The following is a 24,161-nucleotide window of genomic DNA, read 5'->3' as shown; positions in this document are numbered from 1 at the left end:
GCAACGGGCTTCACAAGCTGTGGGACGTGGAGGTGGCGTTCGACACCGATGGAAGCATGTACCTAGATCGTGGCTGGAAGCAGTTCGTCCGTGCCTACAACCTGCGCCATGGGTACTTCCTTGTCTTCAGGTACGACGACAACGCCACGTTTGCCATGAAGGTGTTCGACACGACTATGTGTCGGAGGCGCTACCAGGACGACGACGATGCCAGTACGCTCTGTCTCTTCTTCCTATCCATTAGGCTATGTCTCACACCCATTTTTAAAAAAACTTTTTTGCATTTGGCAAGGCAATGGGAGCAGGAGCAGCGAGTACTGCGACATGTGCTATGTCTACGGCAGCAGCGACTCTGGCTATAGCAAAAGTAGCAACGACTCTGGCTACAGGAAAAGTAGCAGCGACGATGGCCTCGCGATGGTGATCCCACATCTGGGCGACAGGGCCATGCCAATTCTGGTAGAGGAGTACATCCCACAGCCTGGCCTGGGGCTTCCCCGCTCTAAGCGCATCAGGATGATGAAGGAGAAGGTGAAGAAGCAGGAGTGAAGATCTTAAGAACCTGATGGAGCTTTAATCTTTATAGTGTAAACCTTTTAAGTACGATAGTGTTGAACTGCTACTGCACTTTTAAGTATGATGATGGTGTGCCTGATGAAATTTTGTGCATGCTCATGGATGCTCATTGATGAAAGATAAAATTATTTCTTTTTGTGCTTGCTCATGGATGCTCCTTGGTTGGTGTATATAACAACCTAAATTAACCCCTAAACCAGCCCCTTTCAAAAAAAACTCAGCTTCAGCCAGGTGCTGACGCGTGGATGCTTTTTGGTCCTGGTTGGTGTCACCAACCGGGACTAAAGGCCCCCCTGCCTGGCCTGGCCGCAGCGGCCACGTGAAGGCCCATCTGTCCCGGTTGGTGTAAGAACCGGGACTAAAGGCCGAGGGCATTAGTAACGACATTTTAGTCCCGGTTCCAAAACCGGGATAGAAGGCCCTTACAAACCGGGACAAAAGGCCCTTTTTCTACTAGTGATATATGATACTTTCATTACAACCAGCCTTAGCATATCCAGTTTTCTTGTAACATAGTCATTGTTCCCTCAAAAAAAATATGCTAAGCACGTTTCCAAAACAAAACCAAAGTATGCATTCCACATTTGCATGCACGACCAGCCATAAGAGCAACTCCAACCGCCCCACCTAAACAGATGGGTGCTTTATCCGCATTTTATTTGTTTGAATCAGTCTGGCGAACATTCGTGTCCGCTTTTCTAATTGAGTTGGCGCTTGCGTTCAACGCGGTCATGATCTATTTTCAAGCGACACAGAAAAACATAATAAATATTTTGAAAATATAAAAATCATTATTTAAACATTAATGCCGGCCTGCCGGCGGTAGTCCGACGAGTCCACATTATATTAAACAAAAAAAATTAATAAACTAAAAATGAGAAGGCGCACTACCCTAAGTGTCCTCCTCCTCCTCGTCGGGGCCGGTAAGGTCGACAAGCGTTGGCGTCGGGTCAGCCGAGTGGAAGGCCGTCTCGCAGGCGGCGGCAATGTCGTTCGTCGGTGGCTGCACCGACACTCGTTGGGTAGCACATCGCTCCTCCTCCTCAGCTTCGGCCTCGCGCTCCATCAGCTCGGTCCGTCCGGCCTCTGCACCTGTGGGCTGCTGATGCATGGGTCCGCGGTGGGCGGTCGTCGTTAATAAAGACGACGTTGGTTTTGACCGGGCGCGGACGTGAGAAGACCCGTGTTGTGTCCGCTTCGAGTTCACGTCGACGCATTTTAGGTGCAATTTTGGGTCAGAAATGGATCCGCACGGATGAGAAGCAGACGCGTTTTGGGTTTGGATCGGTACGTTGGGTCTTCACTTTTATCCGTGTCGACAAAAACAAATATGTGTGAATAATTTGGATCGCTGCGTTGGAGTTGCTTTAAGGACATGAATCCATACATGCACATATAGTCTAAGAAAATATGTGTTATGTGTCATAAATATATAAATTATTATTATTTTATTTTCAAGTTATTATGGCATATATATACCAAAATGACTTCGTATATACCAAAACTGAACTGTGTTTTAGCTTTTTATCGTGTTTAGCGAAGTATCAGTATCGTAGTAACTGGACAAAAACGTGTAAATCGAACCATATAAACTGAATGCACGGATCTATCGTGTTCAGCGAAGTAGGTGCTCAGTTGTTTGTCTCTTCAGGACAGAGGCCAGCCAGCCTCACTTTTCAAGCTGGTGGAGCAGCAGCTACATATTGCAGAGTGGGGGAAAAGGTGCTCCTCAGATCTGGAGGATCTCCAAACAGCCTTGTCCACAGTGTGACGGCCGCCTTGGGGAGGGCGGCACGATGGAGGCGCTGCCGGAAGGCGACGACCTGCTGTCCGACTGCCGGCAGACGGTAAACACTCCGTTAGCCACCTAACAAAGTAGGTGCATGTGGGTTGTTGTCTAACCTCTTTGTCCTCCGTCGGTTGATGGCAAAGACCTTTGTCGTCCGTTGTGTGGATGCATGCAGCAAAGAAGGTCCTTTATCGACGCAACCAATCGTCGAAGTTTTGCTGACTACCGGCGGACGGCAAATGCCTTTACGGAGTAGGCCTTTGCCATCTGCCACGGCTAATGGCAAAGAAGCGGCTTCCTGTAATGACTACTACATATGGCGCAAGAGTCTCTAGGGTGGCGGCATGCATGATGATGTACATTTTATGGTAGCTAGGGCTTGAAACTATTTATGACCATGAGATGGTGGTATATACAAATCATATTTTGATGGATTTGTAGGTGCATGGATTTGTATATACCACTATTCATATTTTGATGAGGTGGTATATACAAATCCATGAGATGGTGAACTTGTTGTGGTAGGATTACACCATCTTTTTGATGCCGAGATGACACCATAGTAAGTAGGCTGAGCTTGTGACACTTTTAGGTATATGAATCATGCATGTTTATGTTGCTTCTATTTCATATGTACTGCTTGTTTAAATCTTGTTCTTTTGTCTTGATAGATGAAGTGGTGTGTGGTTTACTCGGGGAGGGTTCTAGGAGTCTATGGTTCATGACAGACATACCATGAACTAATGATGGCTATAAAAACAGTTGCTATAGAGGGTTTCATACTAGAGAAGATGTAGAGGATGATTATTTTATTTTATTTTTGCGGGGGGGTAGAGGATGATTATTCCAAGGTCACCAGCAAACAGAAGATTATTTATGAAGTAGGCAAGAGTGTAGATCAAATTGGGTCTGCCCAATTTGCCGGCATTCTGGTTTTTCTCAGATTGTGCATTTTAAAACCGAACCAAAAAACCATACCAAAAATAAACTGCTTAAACCGATTTTACGCTTTCTATGGTTTCCGGTTTTTAGTATGGTATATGAAATTTCCTTCTTGTTTCTTTTTTGTATATACCAAAACCCAAACGGTTATCCAAATTAATCAAAGTAAAAATAATATGTATATTCCTTGGGCAAAACCATACATGCATGCCCCGACACTCTTTTTATAGTATTCTTTTCATTTCAAAATAATTGTTTCAACTTTATACTAGTTTTAATACAAAGTTGTATTAAGATTAAGACACTTATTTTAAAACGAAGGGAGTACCTCATACCTAATCTTCACCGGGTCAGTAAGCGATGTAGTACTAAAGTTGTTGTCATCGTTCATATAGTACATGACTGGCCGGTGACCACACTGCATTAAAGATTAAAATGAGTTGTGACCTACGCAATCATGCCCACTAGTTATTTTTCTTGTATAGAAGTGATTCCTTGCTTAGCATATCCATTTTTCTTGTAACATAGTCATTGTTCGCTCAAAAAATATGCTAAGCACGTTCCTAAACAAAAGCAAAGTATGCATTCCATAACTCCAACCGCGCCGCGCTTTATCCGTATTTTATTCATTTCGATCCGTTCGGCGGTCATTCGTGTCCGTTTTTTAATTGGATCGGCGCTTGCGTTCAACGCGGCCATGACCCATTTTTAGACGATGCAGAAATATAATAAATAATTTGAAAATATAAAAATCATTATTTAAACATTAATGCCGGACTGCCGGCAATAGTTCCATGAGTCCACTTTATATTAAATAGAAAATTTAATAAACTAAAAACGAGAAGTCGCGCTACCCTAGGCGTCCTCGTCATCGTCATCGGGGCTAGTGAGGTCGACGAGCGTCGGCATCGGGCCAGCCCAGTGGAAGGCCGTCGTTAATAAAGATGACGCTGGTTTTGACCGGGCGCGGACATGAGAAAACGCGCGTCATGTACGCTTCGAGTCCGTGTCGACGCATTTTAGGTGCAAATTTGAGTCAGAAATGGATCCGCACGGACGAGAAGCAAACACGTTTTGGGTTTGGGTCGGTGCGTCGGGCCTCCGCGTTTATCCACGTCGACCCAAACAAACACGGATGGATGATTTGGATCACTACCTTGGAGTTGCTTTAAGGACATAAATCCATGCATGCACATATAGTTTAAGACAGTATGTGTTACGAGTCATAAACATATAAATTATTATTAATGGCATTTTGGTATATACCAAAACCGAACTGTGTTTTAGCTTTTTATCGTGTTTAGCGAAGTATCACTATCGTAGTAACTGGACAAAAACGTGTAAATCAAACCATATAGACTGAATGCACGGAGCTATCGTGTTCAGCGAAGTAGGTGGTCAGTTCTCAGGACAGAGGCCAGCTTCACTTTTCAAGTTGGTGGAGCAGCAGCTAAAACTTGCAGATTTCGTCCCGGCGCGGCCCGCAAAGTTGGTGGACCAGCAGCTAAAATCTAGCAGACCTTGTATCCCGCTCCGATCCGTAAAATAACCGTCAAAATGCGGGTCGGGGTAGAAAAACCTACCCGATCAGACCCCGCATTCCGCTCCGGTCCGCAAATATTGTTGCGGGGCGCGGCAAAATTTCGTCCGAGTTTTCCCCTCGCTGCTGCGGTGCCCTGCATATAAGCGGAAGCGGTTGATGGGAGCGACATTTCAGCCCAAGCTTTCCCCACCAACCATCTCCCCTCTCCACCCTCGCGGCGCCACACCCCGTCGCCCAAGATTCCGGCGAAAGCAGGCAGCAGGAGCTTGCCGAAAGGCCGCCACAGGCACGAGGCCTCCCTCCCCCCCCCCCCTGCGCCGGCGGGTCGCCGAAATTGCGGATCTGCGGACCTTCATCGCGGTGCCGCCGGATTTGGCTTTTTGACGGCCGTCGGTGGCTGCGCCAAGCGATGGAGTGGTCGAGGAGCATCTCCCGCAGCCCCGACAAAGGTGCATCACCGCATGCAGGGACGGGTTCGTCCTCCCGGCGCCGTCGACGATTTGCGGGCGTGGATTCGCCCGGTCGTCCACCGGGCTCGGCGCTCGCGCATCGGCTCGGTGGTTCGTCATTGCCGCTCATACAGTGCGCCGACTGCACGCAGACATTGCTGCGGTTTACTTCGACCACGCCGAAGCACCCCGGATGGGTGTTCTTCAAATGTGAAAACGACGGGGTACGTGCACTTGCGTAGCTCATGATATCTCGTTCTTTGGTTCAATTGCGGATCCTTATTCTGAACGTGGTCATTCTTTTGTGTAGGAAGATGGATGCTTATTTTGGTTTTGGGAAGGCGAATACATTGATTTATTGATAGAAAGGAAGTTAATAGGTGTCGATGCATTCCTTAATAGAATAAAAAAACAACGATGCGGCTGCATGTGCAACGTCTACTTCTTCCGAACCAAAGATGAAGAATGAAGAATGCAAGATCAAGAATCTGCAGATCAACAATAAGTGCATGGAGAAGATATTGCTTCAACTAGTTGGAGCAGTTATGGATGTTGGAAATATTCTAAAATGCATACTTGTGGTTCTTGTTTTCTTTGGTCTTGCTATTCTAGCAAAGATGTCTTATGTATCCATTTTTGTTGAAAAAGAAAAGAAATGCATTATGTTGGATCAAATTAAGTTGTAAATTTAGGTTTTCCAGGCTGGAAGGAGGTGCGCCGGATCACACACCGCAAAGCCGACCCGTAAAAAAGCATATTCCGTGAATATGCTTTTTTATGGATCCATTATGCGGGGTTTGTATCCATGGTCGTGTGCATTGGCCTGCAAAAATGATTTTCTGCAAACTGCAAATACGTTTTGTGGGTCGAACGGATGCGGGATCTGCTACAGTTGCTCTTATATAGTACCTCACACCTACTCTTCACCGGGTCAGCAAGCGAGGTAGTACTTAAGTTGTTGTCATCGTTCATATAGTACATGACTAGGCGGTGACCACACTGCATTATAGATTAAAATGAGTTGTGACCTGCGCAATCATGCCCATGAAAAACTTGATGGGTGGACCACAGGCCTGTAACGTAGTCATTTTTCTTGTATAGAAGTGATTCCTTACTTAGCATATCCATTTTTCTTGTAACATAGTCATTGCTCGCTCAAAAAAATATGCTAAGCACGTTCCTAAACAAAAGCAAAGTATGCATTCCACATTTGCATGCAGGACCAGCCATAAGAGCAACTCCATCCAACCGCACCACCTAAACGGATACGCGTTTTGTTCATATTTTATTCGTTTGGATAGGTCTGGCAGGCATTCTTGTTTGTTTTTCTAATTGGATCGGCGCTTACGTTCAACGTGGCCATGACCGATTTTTAGGCGACGTGGAAACATAATAAATATTTTGAAAATATAAAAATCATTATTTAAACATTAATGCCGGACTGCCGGCGATAGTCCCACGAGTCCACTTTATATTAAACAGAAAATTTAATAAACTAAAACCGAGAAGGCGCGCTACCCTAGGCGTCTTCCTCGTCGTCGTCGGGGCCGGTGAGGTCGATGAGCGTCGGCGTCGGGCCAACCCAGTGGAAGGCCGTCACGACGCTGGTTTTGATCGGGCGCGGACATGAGAAGACGCGTGTCGTGTCCGCTTCGAGTCTGCGTCGACGCATTTTAGTTATAATTTTGGGTCAGAAATGGATCCGCACGGATGAGAAGCAGACGCGGTTTGGGTTTGGATCGGTGCATTGGGCCTCCACTTTTGTACGACCAAAACAAACACGGGTGGATGATTTGGATCGTTGTGTTAGAGTTGCTTTCAGGGCATGAATCCATGCATGCATATATAGTCTAAGACAGTATGTGTGTTATGAGTCATAAATATATAAATTATTATTATGTCATTTTCAAGTTATTATGGCATATATACCAAAATGATTTGGTATATACCACAATTGAACTCTATTTTAGTTTTTTTTATCGTGTTTAGCGAAGTATCGATATCGTAGTATCTGGAAATAAACGTATAAATCGAACCATATAAACTGAATGCATGAAGTTAGGCTTTGTTATTATGTTGTGACCGTATGTGTAATTTACAATGACAACACTGGTTAGAGTGGAAGCTGATAAGCTGACCACATTGGGATGCAAGGTAACCACATCGGGACGAATGTGTGGAACCAAACACGGCGTATTGCATCAGCCCAACACAAAATTGTAATATGCATGGGGTTTTTGTAAGTTATACGCCATTATGCATCATATTTTTTTTATATTTATGTTATTCTTATTAACTATTCCTTATTATGATATAATTTTAATGTCATTTCTCTCTAAATATGCAAAGTACATCAAAAAGAGAAAAACTGAAATTCTAGACCTGAAAACAAAGAAAATGGTGAAAAATCACTAGACTCCAAATGACCTGAAATTCCATGTTTTTTACAGGGTTTTCTTTAGTATTGATTATGTTTTCAAAGCATTAAAAACACTGCCCGATTTTTGGTATATATGCCATAATAAAATCTGTCACCGTCGGCTTGGTTTCCCGTCCGATTTTTCGTGAAATAAAATCTGTCGGAACCTACTAACATACGATTCTAGTTTTAAAGATTTCAACGCTATGGATTCAACTATGAAAATGATTTGAGATTAAGACGCGTGGTTCTAGAGTGATAAAAACTTTCAAATAATGAATCCATGAAAAAAAAGGGGGGGGGGGGGGGGGGGGGCGGGGCGGGGGGGGGGGTGAAATCATACCTGTCGCGAAGCCGAGTGCGGCCTCACTTTTCAAGTTGGTGGAGCAGCTGCTACATATTGCAGAGCGGGGAAAGGAAAAGGTGCTCGGAGATCCTCAGATCTCCAAACAAACAGGCTTGTCCTCACTCCTCAGTGTGTGTGACGGCCGCACTCGGCTTCGCGTCCCGCACCAGCGCAAGCAACGGCGGGCACGATGGAGGCGCTGCCGGAAGGCGACGACCTGCTGTCGGAGATCCTCGTGCGGCTGCCCCCGCAGCCGTCCTCCCTCCCGCGCGCCTCCGCCGTCTGCAGCCGCTGGCGCAGCCTCCTCACCGACCCGGCCTTCCGCCGCCGCTTCCGCGTCCACCACCGCCGCTGCAGCGCCCCCCTCCTCGGCTTCTTCGTCGTGCACCGCGGAGTCGCCTTCCATCCGGCCCTCGACGCCCCCGACCGCCTCCCCCTCGGGCGATTCCGCCTGAGGCTCGACGACGGCTACATCGCCCTCGGATGGCGCCACGGGCTCGGCCTCTTCCTCCTCCCGGCCCAGCTCCAGGTGCTCGTCTGGGACCCCGTCGCCGGGCACCAGCACCGCCTCGCCGTCCCCCCGGACTTGGAGTTCCGCGGGGCGAAGGGTGCTGCTGTCAGCGGGGCCGTGCTTCCCGCCGCCGGAGACGTCGACCACTTCCGGGTCGTCCTGGTCGGCAGCGACGGGAAGCAGCCAAGAACCGCTCTCGCCTGCGTCTACTCCTCGGACACCGGCGTGTGGGGTGATTGCGTCGTCTCGGCGCAGATTCCATCCGAGGGTTTGTTTGTTTTCAGGAGCCAGCCCGCCGTGCTAGCAGGGGACTGCCTTCACTGGTCCGTCACCGTCGATGGATCGCGAAGTATCCTCGAGTTCGATTTGGGCGCGCAGAGCCTGCATCTGAGGCTGCTGCCAGGGGATTACTACACCCCGCTCAGTCCAGTCGCGTTCATGGTTATGCGAGCAGAGGGTGGTGGGGAGGGCTTCCTCTTCCTATACCGATTCACCGCCGAGTTGTGGAGTACGAAGCGCAATCGCGACGGTGTTGAGATATGGGCGCCGACAAGAGATATTCAGCTGGACGAGTTACTTGGACTGCATTCAGAGATAGAGCCCCCGGAGATGATAGGGTATGCGGAGGAAAACAATGTGGCCTTCTTCAGGACAGCTGAGGCTGACTACATGGTCCATCTTGACACATTGCAGTTCAAGAAACTCCCCAAGACAAGCCTCGGTTCTTACTATCATCCATTAGAAGCTTTCTATACTCCAGGTACTGGTACTAGCATGCCTTCTTACTATCAGTTCACCTGCATGCTGATCTAAGTATCTTGTTGATGCCTCCTCGTGTTTACTTGACTTTTTTTTTTTGGGAATGTCATTGGTCGTTTGACCTTTTATGCTTGTATAACAGGCATTAGTGGTGGAAACGAACGAGTTGAAGTTGTAAAGCAGTCATGGTGGACACAATTGGCACGATACACAAAACAATTGCTCGGTTAGATATGCTATTGTGATGTATTGGTTGAGCAGGTAAGCTTATCTTCTGCATGCAAGTTGAGGTATATATATATATATATTTTTTGCAAAGCGCAAGTTGAGGTATATATATTTTGCAAAGCGCAAGTTGAGGTATATGAACTGTTCTTATATGAAAATTAGGACTTGAGCGAGCGTGATCTGGTTGCCAGAGTGAAATCTCCTGGTATAATGAGTATATTCGTATCCCTTTTGTACAGATTTCTGAATGGAGCAAATCATATCCTTTGTACTGAAATTTCTTTTGTCATAAAAGAATTTGACGGACCAAAAGGGGTGTATGTGTTTCCATTCCTTATCATTTTTTCTCATAGATTCATATTTTCCCTAGGTTTTTGAATATATTATAAATACATCTGGATTAAGAAATCTTCATGAAAGAAATGCCTAATGGGCAAACTGATTATTACTGTTTGAAGTACAACAAAGGAAATTCTACAGTAATACTAATTCATGTACTACTGCCTACTAGCATTATTACACCATTTTCCCTCAAAATTGACTTGGTAATGCTAAATTTAGCATAACTGCATCTAGCTAAACAAATCTTGGTAATGAAATGCCTAATACTCCGATATATCAGCAACATGACTTTGAATGCACTAAAACTCGAACAGCTCATTTGGTCAGTAAGCCTTTTTGCCCCTTTGCCATCATGAACATCTGTGGATGAACAGTACCTAGTCTTCCGTGATGAATCAAAATTTGGCTGGGCCCCCTTTAAAAGCGCAACTTCAGATGCCATATCCCCCATTAGTGGCCTGTTCTTGTGTTGATTGTGTTATTATATTATAACTGGTGGGTGTGTTTTTCTTTCTTTGATGTAGTTTGATTAGCACGGTCATTAGCTGATTCAAGTCAAAGGAGATTTTTCTTTTTATGATTTTTTTCTCACGAGTACAACGGAATGTCAAATTTATTTCAAAATATTTTTAGAATTTTTTTACTGTTTGTTGAATTACTAATTCTTTTTTCCATATAGGGCATAGATGTCCCCATAGACCAGCCGTCCGCGGGAGTACTTGCTATTAGTTTGTTGGAGGGGGAGAGTGAAAGCCTTAGTTTTATTTGTACGGTAAGAAGCTTATGCAGATGTATCTCATAAAAAGGTGTGCTTCAGTACAACCCCTCCCCTACAAAACGTATAAAGGAGAATGTATACCCACCTCGAATTGTATATTATAGACTGTCATACGTGGATATACGTATGACGACCTATAGTGTACAATACGAGGTGGATATACATTCTGCTTTATACGTTTTGTGGGAAGGGGGTTGTACCGAAGCAAAAGTAAGTCTTTATTCAAAGAGAATCCCACCGTCTCACTTGAAAGTTGGGTGGATAATTTTCGCACATGTAATTATGCCTCGGTTATATGGCTCTAATCAAATGTCAATTTGCATATGATTGCTATGACCGAAAATGATTTTGGAGCAGTGTAATGTTATAAATTTTGTGGTCAGCAGCCGTTTCACCTTACCAGTCGTCGGCCCCTTTTCAGGTCAGCGTCATCAGGCTTGGAGTGTAACCACTTTGTACAGGGCTTGTGAAGACTCATTTGTAGGTGTTCTCGCCATGCGGCTTGGTTGTGTTACTGCGTATGTATAATATGGCTTCAAGACATATTGGTGTGCTTATGAAAGTGATTGATGTAATATTGCAGAAACATGTGTGTTCTTATGGCACTGCTCATAAGGTTTTCCATATGTATTTAAGTTTTTTCTTTTGGTATTTATGCATGTGATGTAAGGTTTGGTTGAACTACAAGTGTGTGCGTAAATATCTGGTGATTAGCAGTAAACAAGGAGCAAGTTGCTTTACATGTTGCCAAAGATCAAGAGCGGAAGCGATGCTGCTGGAAAAAAAAGGAAATGCAAATGTTGAAGACGTAAGGATTGTTCTGCTTAAAAGCATCTTCAACAGTCTGTATGTTTAATCATTGGTGTAAGTGTCCATGTGACTATATTAGCAGCCAACAACACAAATATAAGCTCTTCAATGGAGTGTATGTTAAGCGTATGTAAAATAACTAAGCGGGTCCACTAGATGTTGAAGAAATGACCATGTTTGGCTTGGAGCTTGTGAGTGAACCGTTGCTTCAAGTTCATACGATTTCATTCTTTCTCTTTTTTTATTATGTGTCATGTCATCAAAATCGTCTATGTGGCAATTTTACCAACGATGATCATACGACTATTGGAGATGCCCTAAGGCCAACTCCACTGCACGACCAAACAGACGTCCGGTTTGGCCGGATTTTGTCCATTAGGACGACAATGGGTTTGCCCATGTCCGTCTCTGTCCGCTGGGTCGTGCGTGCGCCTACCGCGCGGCCGCATCCCAAATCATGTCCGTGTTGGACTTGATTAAAAAAAAAAGGAAAACTCAACTAAAAATAAATAGACGCAGTTAAAAAACTTCATACATAATAACATTAACATTAAAAACGGCCAAGTTTTCACGGCCACAGAACGGTCCAGTTTGACATAATTAACATAAAAAAAGAAGCATGTCGTTGCCGTCGCCGTCGCCGTCTTCACTGGCCGCCGGTTGTCGTCGTCGTCGCCGTCGCTGACGAGGTCGACATAGGCCGGCGGCATCCAGAGGTGGGCCGGCGATCCCTGGTGCGCGGGGGCGGGCTGGAAGCTGGCCTGCAACACCTCCTCCCGTGGCGAGGCCTCCCGCATCGGTGACCGCGGCAGTGTGGGGCACCAGTTCACGGCCCCCACTGTCTGCACAATCTCCGGTGCGGTGCATGACCAGCCGCATGACGCGCCCACCAGTTCCGGAGGGAACGCGGCCACCTCCTCCTCCTCCATCTGCTCAGGGATGGCGACATCGCCGGCCGCAGAGAGGGCCATGGCGCGGTCCAGGCCCGGCCATTGGCGCTCATCATGCGTCGTCATGGAGTCCTCCATGATGCGCTGCATGAGCTGGGCCTCCTCCTCCTCCTCCGTCATGCAAGGAGGTGGAGGTGGTGACGGAGACGGGAAAGGTGACGGCGTGGGCGTGAGGCCACGCACCTCCCGTGCAGCCGCGGCCCCGAGACCCTGCCGGCGAAGTAGGAGGCACGCCGCACGTCGTGCTTGTCCCTGAGCCAGGTGTCCCAGAGGGTGGAGTCAGCGACTTACCTTTCCTCGTAGTAGAGGTCGTCGGGGAGGAGGAGGCGGCGGCGACGCTCGATCTCCTCACGGCGCGCACGGCCGCTCGTCGGCACCGGCGGGATGGGGACGCGGTCGGCGGAGAGGTGCCACGTATTGGGGAGGTGGACGTCGCACCACGGGACCGGCGTCCTCGTCTCCCAGTAGCGCCGGCATACCTCAACACTGAGGTACTGCCGGTCGCGGTGGCCGGCGGGCCTAGTAGCGATGGTGAAGGGAGCGTTGGCCTGGCACGGTGGCGATGCGGCCTCCTCCTTCACGGAGCTGCGGCGGCGTCCCGACGAGGAGCCAGCTTCGCGGTCGTGGGTGCCCTTGCGGCCGTAGTTCCACAGGTCCATGGCTGCTGCGATGTGGGCGGCCGGCGAGTTCGAGGAGGAGGCTAGGGTTCGCGGCTGTCGGGTTTCGAGGAGGCCGCGGGGTGGCGATGGGAACTGTGGACGATGATCGGTCCACAGCTTCCCCATTTAAGAAGGACCGCGACCGTTCCCTGGACGGATGACAGGCGGGCCCGGCGGCTCGTGCGCGTTGATGTGTGCGGGTGGGAGGAGGTAGGTGGCTGCATGCCACGCGTCCCCGACGCGGACGAGCGCGCGTCCGTTTGATGTCCACCGTGATCCAGATCCCGCACAAGTTTGCTCTCGAAATGGATCGTACTGGACACAAAATGGACATGATGGGTCCGGGCTGTCTCGCACTGGACCGACCTGTTTGCCTATTTTACTTTAAACGAACGGAGCCGAACAGAATGGGATCGTGCAGTGGAGTTGGTATAAGAGCATGTGATTGTTTGTATGTACTCCTAACGGCGCAAATGACCAACAGAGGCCGCACACCAGGTCGGACGCAGACAAAGCCGATCACTTTACTATTCTGGTCCCTAGGCAATAATTACCAGGCAGCAGTAGTGCACATGATATGACCTGACCATGTGCAGATAATTAAAAAGATAGTACCGAGAGAGGACGCTGACAGGGATGCATTCAAAAGATTCACTTAACTTGCCATGTGATATAAGCAGATGTGGGCCAAATTCCCTAACTTTTTTTTGAGATGCTGTGTGCAGGTCTTGCTATGACGACCATAACAATTGCTAATTATGCATTGAGTCTGCTATTAGCTACTTTTTTTTCGGTTTATAAAACTTAAATCTGAAATTCCATCAACCAAAAAAAAATGGTGAATGGAATAATGTATCTCGTAGTTTACAAAATTACTTAAACTTTGATCTACATTAATTGTAGCATATGGATGGATGGCCACTAAATGAGTAGGACTAGTTACATGCATTGGTTTTTTTTTAATCCTCCGTCGATTTAATGCATCTTAAAATGTGAACATGTGGTGAAAAGGAGTGAAAATAAGACTTATAATATGGAAAACCCAAGAAAATGACATGAGCTCAATAAACCAGAAAGGAGGGAGTATATTGAGCATGCGACCAAACCTTCTTCACATGAAGCTTATGAGTTGTTGTTAATACAGTAAATTGAAATAAAAATGCTTCATGTGTCGTTAATGGTTTGATGGATCAAATTATTAGCAATCAAATTTAAGGTGGTAATTACAATAAATTAAAAAAAATGTGTGGTTGAAGATATGATTGGTTAAATTATTAGCATTAAAAATTTAGTGATATTATTCATGCAACAAATAAAAAAGTGTATCGTTATACAATAAAGAAAAAAAATACTTTGTGTATAGTTAACAATTTGATGGGTTCCGACATAAAAAAATCTAGTGGGTTAAATTATTAGCGATCAAATTTAAGTGGGAATGTTAATTTGTATTTATCGTGTATGCTAACTTTTCGCTCTATTAGTAAGCTAGCGGTTCTACCGATTTTTTTTCCATCCTTCGTAAACCGAACGATTAAATAAAAAAAAACCTCCCCACCTCGTACGGTCAACAGGGCAAACCGGTTCACTAAAAAGGCCCTCAACAGGGTTAACCCAACGATCGTTACTCCTTCATCGTCCAGGAATACGCAAGCACGATGCCACGATCCATATGCCATCTCTCCTTCGTTGATGCCGCCAACCGCTCAGAGGGTTACAGACTACCGCTCCTCCTCTCCGCCACCGCCACCGCCGCCGCCCCTCGTTGTCGCTACACCCCTGTAACCGCCCGTATCTGCTTAAGCGTGGGTCACGGTCTTGCCGCCCGCCGATTCTTTGCTCGGCCGAGGCTTAATCTGCCTAAGCGTGGGTTGCGAGAGGTGCGTCTCCGTTCGAGTAGCTAGGTCGTCTCGGCCGCCACCCAGGAACAGGGGCCCTTCTTCGAACAACCTCCAGTGCGGGCTGCCACCAGGCTCCGCGACGAGAACGGCGACGAACAAGGTCCGCCAGGGAGGCAATGCCATACAGGGGCACCCAGCCGCCACCACCAGGGTCGCGGGACGTCGAGGGGCTCAGTCGGACGGCCGTCGCCTATGAGGGGCCATCCGAATGCTCACCGCCAGTACACATGGCCCGCCCGCCTGCCTCTCTACGACGGGAGAAGTTCGACGATGAGGTAGGGTACATGGACTACGACAATGGGGAGGACCGGAGGAGGCTGAGGAAAGGGGGAGGTTCGCTAGGCGGACACGGGCGGGTGACGCCACACCTAAGCCGCCTGCTGGCTTCGTCCTCGACGACCAGGACCGGTGCATCGCTGCCGCCTCCAAGCGCATCGTTACCATCGTCAGGTGCTCCACATTCAATTTTCTCCTAGCTATCAGTTCATACTTGAAATGCACTATCCAAGTTCATCTTGCAAATTTGTGTAGTTGATGACGCGAACAATCATCCATTGGAGTGCATAATCAGGACGGTATTCAGCAGCACGCACCGAGTGCTTGCTTCTCTGCCAGTCGTCATAAGTGATTCCCCTCTTCTTTGATTACTTCTTTCAGGCATGTGTAGGTGGTCAACAACACAAACTTCAGCGGTGGCATCGCTGTATACATGATTACCTGTCTTTCCATTGATAGTGAAAAAAGAGTTACAATGTCATACACTCAAACTACATACGCTGGATGGCGTAGATGGACGCGAACTAAGGAAGGGGGAGGGGATGCTCAGACCAAATACAATCAGGTTAAGCGGCATGAAGTATCATTTGTGCAGGTATGTGCTAAGATTGTTGCCTACACACTGCTTGTTACAGTTTGATGGATGTGTTGTTTGAATGTGATTCTAATTTGCTTATTTATTTTCTTACAATTGGTCCTCAGATACGATTCAAGTTATACTTGGAACAATCACATAACATGGTATTTCTTTGTGCAGCATGGTGTTTCAGAAGTACATAAAATTGAAGGTTATGAAATATGAACTCTGAACTAATACTCTGTGTATTATCCAGAAACTAAAATGAGTACTAATATTTTTGAAAATAAATGATTCGTAGAGTTTTAAACGTTTAGATCATGAATGCATCTACAAAGATACATGTACCAATGGATGCCAAGATGTGTTACGTGTTATGAAGCATCATGTATGTATGTTTCTTCTAGGCAGCTTACACACATGCTTATTTTGTTAGTTGCGCAAATTTAGCAGCTCGAATTTAGTGTGCATGTAATGATGCTTCATAGATCAGAGCTGACATTTAACCAACAGGAAAAGGTACAGAAGACCTTATGTTTTGATGTTATCTGGCAATCCATATGCACAGTTTCATCTGCCAAATTGACCACACATCTTTTAGCTTTTCATGATTTCCAAGTTACTGGGTCGACCTTCTTTACATTCCAGGTGTTCCATTCTTAGACAAAACTCCAACGATTGGTTAATGTTAGCTTTCTTGATTTTATTTTTCAGCCAGTAAATCTAAGCTATGTAAGATGCTTGTTTATCCCGGTTATGGACAAACTCAATGGTGATGGTATTCCTGGAGCAGTGATGCACCCCTGCCTCCACGACCCACACACATCAAGTCAGATCAGTACATGGTTATGGACCTTCTTCTAGCATTATGGTTTCTGCATTTGTGAGCTGACCCTCCAATACACCCGCTGCAGCCTTCCTATCACAACCTTAACCTCGGGTTATCAAATTAGTCCAATTTAACTTTCTTTCATTTTTAGCATCATCGATGGTCAGTTGACGACCCTTCTCTTGTCTTAATGAAAAGGAGAGTTAGCTGGCGAGAAATGTCCCTTCCTTTTAGTATTTGTTTGTGTATGCCTGTTTTCATGCAATCATGGTGATGACAATATTATGCTATAATATAATGATAGGAATTAACCCATAGCTTACTTCTATAAAAAATTAGGATAAATATCCAAACTGGATTGAAAACACTATGAATTGGACTGGCATGTAACTTTTAAGTTCACATGACATATACAATTGTGGTGAAATATTTTCCTTAGGTACCACATTAATTTGTGCATATAAGAATCAGATATCATCTCCAATTTTCTATCTCAAAACAAATAAATATGTAATTGAATGCAATATAGATCCTTGGGTACACAATGGGCTTTAGCAATCGGCAAACACATCATCGACATGTTGTACTCCCTCCGTTCCTAAATATAAGTCTTCTTAAAGACTTCACTAAGCGACTAGATATGGAGCAAAATGAATGAATCTACACTCTAAAATATGTCTACATACATCCGTATGTAGCCCCTTAATGAAATCTCTAAAAAGACTTATATTTAAAAACGAAGAAAGTAATTTCGTGGCCGACCACCCCACTCCCCATCCCCAAAAATATATATTATGAATGACTGTAATTATCAGTGAGAACGCCGATGAGGTGGAGTTGGGGAAAGGCTATTCTCCATTACGTAACCGCTACAACCGAAAACCGAAGCACCATTGTTTCGTACGCCTCCCGTCATCAGAGTGGCAAACGCATGGATTGGTCACCGGTGGTAGACGGTGGGGAAACATGTCTTCTCCTTTCATGTTGCCATAGAGGGGAAAAAGCTCTTATAAGAGAGGGTGAGCTATGTTGGGGTGGTGTATACATTTTCTTGTTGGAGCTGTGGGGCATAAGCGGTGATAAGACAGTCCAAAACTAATTGCAAAGCCTTCTTCCAGGCCCATCGCATGATGAAAATTATGAAAGACATAATGAAGTCATCACCAAGATAGTAGCTATGTAGAAATTTTTCATCTTAAGTCTAAATTTATTATCCATGGCAACGCACGGGCATTCGGCTAGTTTTTACTAAATACTTAATCGGATGGCCGAACCACAATCTGATGCCAATAATATTAAAACACAAACGATGATTAAATAGTAACTAGCAAAAGAGCCCGTGCGTTACAACGGAAGCAAACCATACAACACGTCTTAACTTAATAATCATTACTGCATAAATAGAATTTAAAAATTGTTAAATAAATAAAATAACATCATATTTAGATTATACGCATCACTATAGATTCAAATTATATTATAAATAGAATTTTAAAAAATTAAATAGGTAAGATACATTAGCTTTCGATTCATCACATTTTTTGAATGGAAGTTCATATGTACTCCCTCCGTTCATAAATATAAGTCTTTCTAGAGGTTTCATTAGTGAACTACATACGGATGTATATAGACAAATTTTAGAGAGTAGATTCAACATTTTGCTCCGTATGTAGACTCCTAGTAAAATCGCTTAAAATATTTATATTTAGGAACGGAGGGAGTAATAATTTAAAATTAGAGTTACAGTTTAAAAGATATATTTTTTAAAGTATTTGTTAGTTATAATTGGACCGCGGATTAATTAACAACATGGATCGGCCTCGTTATGAAAAATGGATTGTACGCTATTGATTAAAATTACAGCATAAATATTATTTAAAAATTAATAGATAAATAAAATAACATTATATTTAGATTGTGCGCATCACTATTGATTAAAGTTACATTATAAACAGATTTTAAAAAATTAAATAGATAAACTAACATTATATTAAGATTCTACATATTTTTCTAATAAAATTTCATATATAATAATGTAAAATTGGAGTTACCGTTTAAAAGATATAATTTTTTAAAGTATTTTGCACTTATAATTAAACTACAGATTAATTAATTAAAAACTGTAGGGGTGTTTTCAAAAACATACGAAAAATGATTAGTTTTTTTACTCAAATATGTACCGAGGGTTTATTTTATGAAAACTGAAGGAGGTTTCTACAAAAATCCAAAAAAACGATTCGCTCTCTCACTGTATTATGTACTGCGGGTTGATTTCGGGAAAGCACACGGAGTTTTCTGTGAACTAAGTTCATTGACTGGGTAGGTGGACTAAGTTCATCATGTAACATAATGCTTTTATTTTATGTCAGAGTTAATGCTGAGTGTTTTCATTATTGGACAAAATCAGGGTCACCGCCTACCCTTTTGAACTTCAGGTTCCATGTTTGTTAGCGTCCTGTATTATTTCCTGCAGCTGGGCACAAACTGTAGCTGTTTCTCTGTCTTATGATTTTCAGATGTTTGCTCTGGTTGTTTCCTCTATTTACATAATTGCTGCTGCTGCTTTTTAACTCTTTTATTTATTTATTTCCTGCAGCTGGGCATGTTAATTCTGCTGAAGCACGAACTGTAGCTGTTTCTCTGTCTTATGATCTTTAGATGTTTGCTCTGGTTGTTTCCTCTATTTACATAATTGCTGCTGCTGCTTCTTACCTCTTTTATTTATTTATTTTCTGCAGCTGGGCATGTTAATTCTGCTGAAGCGCGACGCCGTCGTCGAGATATTAGACAGGGGAAGCGTGTGGTCGAAGACAATTTATTTAAGAAAGGTGTCCCTCAAGCTTTTGAAGGTCTGTATCTTCTTATTGTTGTTTTGGTCATGTCTGAATTTTTCATTATAACCTCATGTTTATACTTCCCTGCTTTCTTATGCTTTCGACAATATGCGCATCTTCTTCTACTACCGTCCAGCGCAATTGTCCCATACTACCGGTTGCACCATCTAGGAGTGCTTTGCTTCGACATCCAGTTAATACTGCCCTGACCTACGGACCATCATTCATTTTCGGTTTTAGAGTTGTGTCATCTGCCTATCCAACACCTTTAGGTACGTGTACGTCGTCTTATCTTTAATTTCTCATGTTCTTCCATTTTTTTGCCCCCTGTTTACCTAGTCTGCTCCTTTTTAGCGCATGCTTCCTGTTTACTTAGTTTGCTCTTTTTACCGCAGTGTTTCCTCTATCGTACGTTCCTCCACTTCAAGCTGGATTCAATAGGAGAAAGAGGAAATTTATTTGGAATCATCGATCGGGCAAAATTAAAAGTACGCTGTTCCTTATTTGTATATTGGTCATCTCGCTCTTCACATGCTCTCTTATCTTCGTTTATTAAACTGATCTTCATGATTGTGTTTTCAGTTAAAAAACTTGCGCCTCCATTTTCCAAAGATTACATTGATTTGCTGAAAGGTAGATATTTTTCGCCTTCTTTAACGGTGTGACATCCACTTCACAGTTTTTCTCATAGATATTGTCGACTACAACTGAAATTTAAATGTTGCATCCTTTTCTTTCCCAAACCAAAAAATGTGTTCAGGGTTCTAATTTATTGAAACATTGATAGAATTTATCTATAGCCAGATATTTATTCTGATTTGCACAATGTATGTCTTGGCATTGTTGGAAACTTACTTCCCATTTGTATCATTTGTAAATTCTATGATGTTTCTCTTCCTATGCCAGCAACTGTTCGCGGACGTTCATACTATGGAGGTCCCGAGTACATATGTGGTAGCTGTAATGCTTTGTATTGGTTTCAAGAACGTTCTAAGGGTGCTCCTGATGGAAGGTTAAATTTGCCAGTTTACAATGGTTGTTGCTGTGCTGGAAAAGTTTCTTTACCTAAATTTCCTGATTGGCCTTTTCCATTGAAGGATCTGCTTAGGTTTGATGGTGATGATGCCTCATCTACATTTCTGAGGTTGATTAGGCATTACAACTCAATGTTCTGTTTTACCTCCCTTGGTGCTCATGTTGATGAAAGTGTTAATATGGGAAATGGACCATACGTCTTCAAGATGGGTGGCTCGGTTTATCATCGTATTGGCTCTTTGGTACCTGCAGATGATGAAACTCCTAAGTTTGCTCGGTTATACATAGTAGATCCATCGGATGAACTAGATTGTAGATTTAATGCTTTAGAGGAGGAAGGTGGTGGTCCCAGCCAGGCAGATCCTTTTGTGGTATTGACATTAACAGAGATGCTTGATGAACACAACCAGTATGTCCGATTGTATAGAACAGCCCGTCAGAGATTAAAATCAGCTGATGCACCAAATCTTGCAATTCAATTTTTTGGACATGAAGCTACTGCTCATGGAGACAGATATTCCGGTCCTATTGTTCCTGAGGTTGCTGCCCTTATTGTTGGTGAATTCACACCTCAATGTCACAAATTTGATGTTATAGCAGAAGCCACTTCTCGACAACTAGAGCACATATCTTATTTGAATCCATCACTTATGCCTCTTCAGTATCCATTGTTATTTCCATTTGGTGATCCAAGCTTCGATGTTGGTATTGAGTATCAGCAATGCCGAGCTGCTGGCCGAAGACATTGTCAACCTTCTAGGAAAACTCCTTCTTCTTCAGGTCGTAAACATGTTACTATGCTAGAGTATTATGCTTACTATTTTCACTATCGACCAAATGAACCGAATCCGTATACATGTTGTGGCCGTCTCAGCCAACAAGCTGCAGTTAACTGCTATTCATGTGTCAAAGCGAGCCGGTTATCTTACCATTTCCTGAAACAAGACGAACTACGTTCCGAAACTTACCAAGGCATCACAGATGCTATGGGTCGAGGAAGCACTACAGGGAAAAATTTGGGTGTTCAGATTATGTTGCACTCCAGTTTTACGGGTGGTCCCCGTTATAATACACAAAACTATCATGATGGGATGGCTGTTTGTCGAGAATACGGAGCTCCAGATCTTTTCATTACATTTACATGCAATCCTAAATGGAAAGAAATACGTGATATGCTTTCATATGAAAATGGACAACTTCATACTGATCGCCCTGATTTAGTTACCCGTGTTTTCAATATGAAATTTGATGATTTTTTGACAGATGTGAAGAGCGGGGAGCTGTTCGGTCCTATTCAAGCATGTAAGCTTTCCATCTGTCAAATTTCAATCTTGATTAGTTTGTTAGCTCCCCTATGTATTATATTAAATTTGTCCTCTTTGCATTTTTCAGATTTATATGTAGTTGAATTTCAAAAAAGAGGGTTGCCACATACACATACATTGATCTGGCTCAAAGGAGATACTCCACAACCTTCAGCTTCTTTTATAGATAATCTCATATCAGCTGAAATACCTGATCCTATGGTTGATCCATTAGGCTATGCTCTTGTGGATGAATTCATGGTGCATGGACCATGTGGAGAACATAATGTTAGATGTCCATGTATGAAAAATGGGTCATGTTCTAAATGGTCTCCTAAAGAATTTAATGAGGAAACATTGGTTGATGAAAAAGGTTTTCCTGTTTACCGTAGACGCAATTTAGGCCACTTTGTTGTCAGAAACAGGGGTTCAGTCAGATTGGACAACCGATGGGTAGTGCCGTACAATATGCGATTGCTTAAAAGATTTCAAGCACATATAAATGTTGAATGGTGCAACAAAACAAATTTGCTGAAATATTTGTTCAAATATCTCACAAAAGGCCATGATGTTGCTCGAGTTAGATTTCAGCATATCTTTCAGTGTAAATCCTTCATACCTCCAAGAGAACCGACTGGGAGAAATGAAATTTTGGAATTTATCCAGTGCAGGTATTGTTCATTTTTTCCACCAAGTTTCTTCATGTTTCCTCCGTACAACATGAAAACATACCGCCTGTTTGTTTTTATCAGCTGCATAAAATTCTCTCATTTATTTGTTCTGATTGCTTTTGCAGGTACTTGTGTGCCTGTGAGGCATTTTGGCGTATGTTCGCCTTCGAAATACACAGCCGTGAACCTTCAGTTGAACGTTTAGTTGTACATCTGTCTGGGATGAACAAAGTAATCTTCCATGAGAATACCAGATTAGATAAAGTGATTAGAAATCCTAATGCAGACAGAACAATGCTTACTGAGTGGTTTGTAACTAATCAAGATAATGAAGATGCTAGGAATTTATTGTACATCAATTTCGCCTCGAAGTGGGTTTGGAATAGTTCAGACACAATGTGGTATAGAAGACGAAGAAGCCAAAAATTAGGGGGCCGAATCGGCCGAATTTATCATGTACATCCTGCAACTGGAGAACTTTTTTATCTTCGGATGCTACTTATGGTTGTCACAGGTGCAACATGTTTTGAAGATCTCAAACGGTACAACGGTGTTCTCTACAACACTTTCAAAGAAGCATGTCAGGCTCGAGGTTTAGTTGGAGATGATAACGAATGGTTCCAGCTTTTTGAAGAGGCGATCGTATGGGCTACTCCTTTTCAGCTAAGACATCTTTTTATGACGGTGCTCTTGCATTGTGAGATCACAAATGGTGCTGCACTGTTCGATAGGTATTGGCCCAGTATGGCAGAGGATATATCACATAGACTATCTTTAGCTTTTGGAAATACAACATATAATGTTCCTGAGCATCAACTACGGAACCATCTTCTGGATGAGATGTCCTCTATGTTTACTAAGAATGGTTCGTCCTTGGCAGCATTTAATATCATCACTCGAACTGTTCCGGAAAATAAAGAATATGTTAACAAATTATTGGCAGAAGAAATGATGTATGACAAGGCTGTATTTCTTATGGAATCTCAAGCTATGCAAGCAAAGCTAAATAATGATCAACGAGCAATATATAATGAGATTGTGCAAGCTGTCAATGCCCGTACTGGTGATGTATACTTTGTTTCAGGTCATGGAGGAACAGGCAAAACATTTTTATGGAACACCATTATTAACTCACTCAGGTCAGATAATCGTATTGTTCTTGCTGTTGATTCTTCCGGTGTTGCTTCACTTCTATTCCCTGGTGGACGAACAGGACATTCTCGATTTAAAATACCTATCCAGACTGATTATAAAACTCTGTGTTCTATCTCGAGAGGTTCTCATCATGCTACACTAATTGAAAAGGCTAATTTAGTTTTATGGGATGAAGCCCCAATGGTTCATCGTCATTGTTTTGAGGCTGTTGATAGAACTTTTAGAGATATATTGTCTGCCAATGATCGTACAAAATCTGCACTTCCATTTGGTGGAAAGGTTGTTATCCTTGGAGGAGACTTCAGACAGATATTGCCAGTTGTAGAAGGAGGTACAAAGAATGACATTATTGATGCCTCTTTAATTATGTCTCCCCTATGGAAACAGGTGAAGGTTTTAAAGTTGACTGTAAACATGCGTCTCTCTCAATCCAACATATCCATCCAGTCACAAAAAAATCTATCTCAATTTGCTGATTGGG

The 24,161-nt window shown here is 43.8% G+C and overlaps 1 protein-coding gene across 1 annotated transcript; it reads left to right on the top strand.

Annotated features, from left to right (window-relative positions):
- Positions 1-8,130: 8,130 nt before the first annotated feature.
- On the top strand, positions 8,131-11,679 carry LOC123402466. Its single transcript, XM_045096391.1, has 4 exons — positions 8,131-9,335; positions 9,477-9,595; positions 10,584-10,676; positions 11,104-11,679. The coding sequence occupies exons 1-2, from the start codon at positions 8,255-8,257 to the stop codon at positions 9,563-9,565; spliced, it is 1,170 nt and encodes a 389-aa protein (XP_044952326.1). The 5' UTR covers positions 8,131-8,254; the 3' UTR covers positions 9,566-9,595; positions 10,584-10,676; positions 11,104-11,679.
- The last annotated feature ends 12,482 nt before the right edge of the window (positions 11,680-24,161 follow it).

This window comes from Hordeum vulgare, chromosome 6H, assembly GCF_904849725.1.
Source record: "Hordeum vulgare subsp. vulgare chromosome 6H, MorexV3_pseudomolecules_assembly, whole genome shotgun sequence".
Classification (NCBI taxonomy): Eukaryota; Viridiplantae; Streptophyta; class Magnoliopsida; order Poales; family Poaceae; genus Hordeum; species Hordeum vulgare.
The sequence above is the reverse complement of the archived record's forward strand: the minus strand, read 5'-3'. Positions and strand labels throughout refer to the sequence as shown.

What these genes read in the sequence shown, in the direction of transcription:
- LOC123402466 (XM_045096391.1), top strand. Translation starts at nt 8,255, where the DNA reads ATGGAGGCGCTGCCGGAAGGCGACGACCTGCTGTCGGAGATCCTCGTG. An exon ending in AGAAGCTTTCTATACTCCAG is followed by an intron (nt 9,336 to 9,476) that starts GTACTGGTACTA and finishes CTTGTATAACAG; the next exon opens with GCATTAGTGGTGGAAACGAA.